The 5,499-nt window shown below is 58.3% G+C and overlaps 1 protein-coding gene across 1 annotated transcript; it reads left to right on the top strand.

Moving 5' to 3' along the window:
• The first annotated feature begins 210 nt into the window (after positions 1-210).
• Positions 211-3,567, top strand: SPR (sepiapterin reductase). Its single transcript, NM_001329081.1, is given in 3 exon segments — positions 211-520; positions 969-1,259; positions 3,377-3,567. Coding segments are annotated over 3 exon segments (792 nt in total).
• Positions 3,568-5,499: the final 1,932 nt, after the last annotated feature.

Below are 5,499 nucleotides of genomic sequence, written 5' to 3'. Positions count from 1 at the left end.
GAACTCCGCAGCGCCAGGAACCCGGCTAAGGTTGCCCGCACCTCTCGGCCTCTCGCGTTGACTGGGGTCGTGGCGCGCCCGCGCTTCCACCACTAGCGGCCAGGGGAACCGGCCCCGGGCACCGCCCCCTGCCCCCCGCGGCTCCGCCCACCGCGGCCGCCTGCTGCCTCTGTGGGTCGAGAGTCCCGGAGACGAGCACAGCTCGGTGGCATGGAGGGTGGCGGCGGCCTGGGGCGCGCCGTGTGCGTGCTGACCGGGGCCTCCCGCGGCTTCGGCCGGGCGCTGGCCCCGCTGCTGGCTCGGCTGCTGGCGCCGGGCTCCTTGCTAGTCCTAAACGCCCGCAACGACGAAGCGCTGCGGCAGCTGGAGGTCGAGCTGAGCGCCGGGCAGCCCGGCCTGCGCATAATGCGGGTGCCTGCTGACCTGGGCGCCGAGGCCGGCCTGCAGCAGCTGCTCGGCGCCCTCCGCGAGCTTCCCAGGCCCGAGGGGCTGCAGCGGCTGCTGCTCATCAACAACGCGGGTAAGACGCGCGGGGGGCGGGCCCGCCTGGATGATCGGATCCTACGTATTCCCGCCGCAGTCACAAGAGAGGCGAGGGCTTCGGAGGGAAGGCCCGGTGCCGTCGGGGCGACCCCTGCCCGGACGGTTCAGCCAGCGGTTTTCCCAAAGCCCCCTGTGGAACCTTCCGGAGCTCCTGCACAGCGCCCCCTGGCGGAGGCCTGCCTCCGGCCGGGGTGAATCCCAAGGTTCTCCACAGGCCCCCAGAGGAGACAGGGTGGCTCCCAGCCTGCAACTTGGGGTGGGTGGGTTCTCCACGTATGTCTGTCCACAGAGCTGAGAAAGAGGAGAGAGGGAACGTCTTCAGAAGTGCTGGGCAGATTCTTCTTCCCTCTGAAGAAATTTGGGACAAACTGAACGAACAACAAGCCCCACCTGCCTGGGTTATTCCTAAGATCTGCTTTTTTCAGGCACTCTTGGAGATGTGTCCAAAAACTTCGTGAACCTGAGTGACCCAGCTGAAGTGAACAGCTACTGGGCCCTGAACTTGACCTCCATGCTCTGCCTGACCTCCTGCATCCTGAAGGCGTTTCCTGCCAGTCCTGGCCTCAGCAGGACTGTGGTGAACATCTCGTCGCTGTGTGCCCTGCAGCCCTTTAAGGGCTGGGCGCTGTACTGTGCAGGGAAGGCTGCCCGGGACATGATGTTCCAGGTGCTGGCTGTAGAGGAGCCCAGTGTCAGGGTGCTGAGCTATGCCCCAGGTAGGTGGCGAGTCCCTCCATTCCTGCCCCACCCCCAGAACTAGCTGGTGCCCCTCACAGCTGCCCTGGAGGCCGCCTCTGTCCCTCCAAAGTACATTGTCCCAGAATCAGGACTCGTCTCGTCTTAGGAGGAAAACAGACTCCTTGGAAGTTGGCAGGGATGGGAGTGAAGGTTGTGGAGAGAGCGTAGGGAGCCACCTGAGCTGGAGCAGAAACACGGGGGAGTCAGATGCTGGACAGGGGTCAGGAGAGGACTGGGCTTTGAATCCTGGGCCTGTGGAGTGGGGAAGATGTGGCCGCCTCCCAGGCCAGTTTGGAGGACTGAATGAGATGACATGTGTCCTGTCTCCCTGTTAGCACTTCTTGTGGTTGGCTAGGACTTACCACACTATGTTGTCTTCATACGCACACTTGTCTGCTCCCTCCCCTGGCAGCCTTGGAGCAGGGAGCATGCACTCTTCACCCGTGCGTCCCCAGTCCCTGGCAGAGCTGCACTGAGGCTGTCCACTGTAAGTGTTGGTTGAATAAAGAGCAGACAGGCGTTGTTCAGTGCTGACCTCCCAGACTGAACCGTGCTGGAACACTATGGGCGTGCTGGGATCTGTCCTCGTCACAGTGAAAGGGTAGGGGTCTCATGACACCTGGTCTGCTTGCTGACCACCTTACCACGATGCCCCAGGACCCCTTCCTTGATGGTGAGGCTTCTGTTGTAGGCTTAAGGTTGCTGCAGGTAGAAGGTGACAGCAGCGCAGTGGTGGATGCCTAAGCAACTTGGAGCTCTCGTGCTCCGTCCCCCTTGGGAGTGGCATCAGGATCCCAGGGCAGACAGGTGCAGTGGCCAGCCCAGAGCCCAGACGTGGCAGGACCCGGATCTCACTTGGCTTCCTAGCTCTTGATCTGTGCTGGGTCCACTACATCATGTTCTGTAGGACCCAGTGCCTCTGCCTCACAACACACAAACACACACACACACAGTTATTCTTGCAACCAGCATCCAGCTTGACACCCATGTGAGCTCAGCCAGGACTCGCTTAGACAACCATGACTAGCTGTCCACTACTACCAGGAGAAGAGCAGAATCCAGAATGCCACGTGGCGGGGTTGGCTCTCAGGAGGCTGCTCTGGGCAGTCTGAGGGAGCTGATGTTTGGGGAGGGCCCTGGGGCCTAGACAAAAGCACAGGGTAGTCTGGAGAAGAATGTTCTAAAAGTAGAATGGGCCGTTTGGAAAGGTAGCAGGTGCCCTCTGTTTGGGCTGCACACATGGCTGGAAGGTGCTCCTTCTACAAGATTCCACGATTTTCTGCCCCCAAGGACCACTAACTCCAAATCCTGGGGTGTTATGATTCCTGTCTGAGGACTTCGAAGTACACGTGAGAGTTCAGGGAGGAGCAGTTCCCTCTGGGAGGGATGACAAGGCTGGCCTCGTGGGAAGTAGCTAAACTGGATTAGACCTGGAGGGCTGCTGAGATGTTAGCAGGTTGAAGGCATTCCCCATAAATGCAGATAAAGGTAGGAAAGCTTGTTATGGAGTGCTGGCAGCTGGGTGCAGAGAAGGGCGCTGAGAAGCGGGACCTTGAGGACCAGGCCAGACCTTGGGAGCATTGCAGGGCTGGCTGCTGAGCAGAGGAACCCTGTCATCCCAGTGATGTGGTAGCAAAGCGAATTCAGCAGAGGCTACGGAAGGAGTTGGAGTAGGGAGAGAACCAGAGCAGTGCAAAGGGCCTGTTTTCCGAGTGTGTTGATGTGGAAGGGTCCTCCCTGATACCTGGTTGGCTCTGGGGACAGAGGACTGGGGGTAGTGCAGGTTTTGAGAACTTCGTTACTAGAAATGGGACAGGTCAGGGGGAGGTGCTGGATACCCAGGAGATGGTAAACTTGGTTTTAGACTCAGTGATCTGGGCAAACTTGTTCACTGGGCTTTGAAATTTGAACCTGGAAGTTGGTAGTGACAAAATAGAGACTTGTGACCCTAACCACAGAGTTCAGCCAAGATCAGGTATCACCTCTGGTCAGACCTGACTCAGCCTCCCCCTGCGACATGCACACACCCACAGCAGGGACCCCTGACCTCTGTCCCTGCCTTGGCTGTGTCCCCTCATCGTGTTTCGTCCCCTAGGCCCACTGGACACGGACATGCAGCAGTTGGCCCGGGAGACCTCCGTGGACCCAGACTTGCGAAAGAGGCTGCAGGAGCTGAAGGCAAGGGGGGAACTTGTGGACTGCAAGGAGTCAGCCCAGAAGCTGCTCAGCCTGCTGCAAAAAGACACCTTCAAGTCTGGAGCCCACGTGGACTTCTACGATAAATGAGCCCATGTCCTGGGCTTCCTGGGCCTTTATGCCTCCACACGGAGCAGGCACAGCCAGGCTGCCCCTGTCCTGCCACACTGCCCTGCACCCCTGCCTTCACAGATAAGCCCTCGTGCCTCCCGTCCTGCTCGCGGACAGGGCCAGCTGGGAGGCCCTTGGCGTGGCTGCTGTTATCAGCTGTCAGGAGGCTGTGTTGTGTTCAGGAAGCTCCTGCAGGAGACTTCGGGGAGAGGGGATGCATGTTGGCGTTTCCGTCCCCAAGAAGAGAATTTTAGGGATAGAACAGGAAAAGAAACAGAAACACTAAATGGAAGAAGTAGGGGCTCCCGCCCATGGCCAGTCCATGGGGAGTGATCTGGTGTCAAAAAGGAGGCCCTGAGTAGATTCACAGATGGCGCACGAGGAGGGAAGATGGTGCAGGTTCCCACCCATGTGGCTGCCCCTGCTCAGGGTAACAGGACCCATCTGGAACCTCATGTCCTCATCCTGATGCCTCCTCCTTCCTCCAGAATGCACCCCCCCCGCCCCAGCTGAGAGTGTGTGTCCCTGATAAAGACAGAATAAATTGCAGACTGTCCTTCCGCCTCTGATACTGGATTGGGACTCACTCCCTGGGCCACTGGGCCCATGCGTGTTCCGGAGGCAACGAACACAAATTCCCAGCCCTGCCCTTCTTTCCCAGGAAGTTGTCCTGGGGCTGTGAGCCTCTCACCAAGCCCTGCCTGACAGGTGCCAGCAGCACTGCCCAGGACTGACAGGCCCAGATACCTGTTCTGTACGCTTGCCCGCTGTGCCCCTGCTAGATACTGCCCTTTCCTCACTACCACCTGTCTGAAACACAGTCATCCTTCTCATCTGACCCCACACACACACAGCCGTCACTCATAGGGCATCTCCAATCCCAGTTCTATGCCACTTCACCAGAGCAAAGCCCTGGGTAGACCCTTGCTCTTGTTATGGGCCTTTGGGCAATGTCCATCAGCCCAAGGTACTCATCCTCAATGGGGTGGGTCTAGGACCTGCCTGCCTTTGGGGAAGGTGCCAAGAGAAGGAAGCCCTGAAAAATTGGGTACAACCACCCTGATGCTTCTGTAAGTCTGTCGATGCGGGCAGGCTGGGGCTGCATGGTGGTGCTATGTAGCCTGCCACTGGCCCCTGTTTAGGAGGGAGGGAGTACCCTGCCTGCTAACACCAAGGCTTTGCCTTGCATCTGCTAGTGCAGAAGGGAACGCTGGTTCTCCTTGTGGACAGCAGAGGGCGCTCCGAGGCCGTACCTCTTGAGAATCCCTGGCAGCTGCGAAGGCTGGAGTGCAGGGTGGCAGGTCCTGGTGTGGAACTGGGAGTACCCCAATGGGATTACCTCGCCCAGAGTCAAAATTGCTGGATTCAGATCCTTGCTATGCCACTTAGCAGCTAGCAATCCAGGACAAGCTGCTGCTCTGTGCCTCAGTTTTCTTCTCTAAAAATGGAAAGGGCCAGTCCTGTATAGCAAGTAAAGCGCCATCTGCAGTGCCAGCATCCCATTTGGGCACCACTTCAAGTCTCAACTGCTCCACTTCCAATCCAGCTCTCTGCTGTGGCCTGGGAAAGCAGTAGAAGATGGCCCAAGTCCTTGGGCCACTGCACCTGCGTGAGAGACCCGGAAGAAGCTCCTGGCTCCTGGCTTCAGATTGGCGCAGCTCTGACCCTTGTGGCCAGCTGGGGAGTGAGCTAGTGGATGGAAGACTTTCTCTCTCTCTCTCTCTCTCTCCTTCTTTCTCTGCCTCTCCTTCTCTCCCTGTGTAACTCTTTCAAATAAATAAATATATATATTTTTTAATGTGGGAAGACACTGCCTCTCTCAAAGGGACACTGAGAGTCTTCAGTGACCTGAGGTTTGTGGATGTCCAGCACAGCGCTGGCACTGCAGGAAGTGCCCACACAGGTGCCAAC

The sequence above is a fragment of the Oryctolagus cuniculus genome, chromosome 2 (genome assembly GCF_051225735.1).
Source record: "Oryctolagus cuniculus isolate XC-2025 breed Fujian yellow rabbit chromosome 2, ASM5122573v1, whole genome shotgun sequence".
Lineage (NCBI taxonomy): Eukaryota > Metazoa > Chordata > Mammalia > Lagomorpha > Leporidae > Oryctolagus > Oryctolagus cuniculus.
The sequence above is the reverse complement of the archived record's forward strand: the minus strand, read 5'-3'. Positions and strand labels throughout refer to the sequence as shown.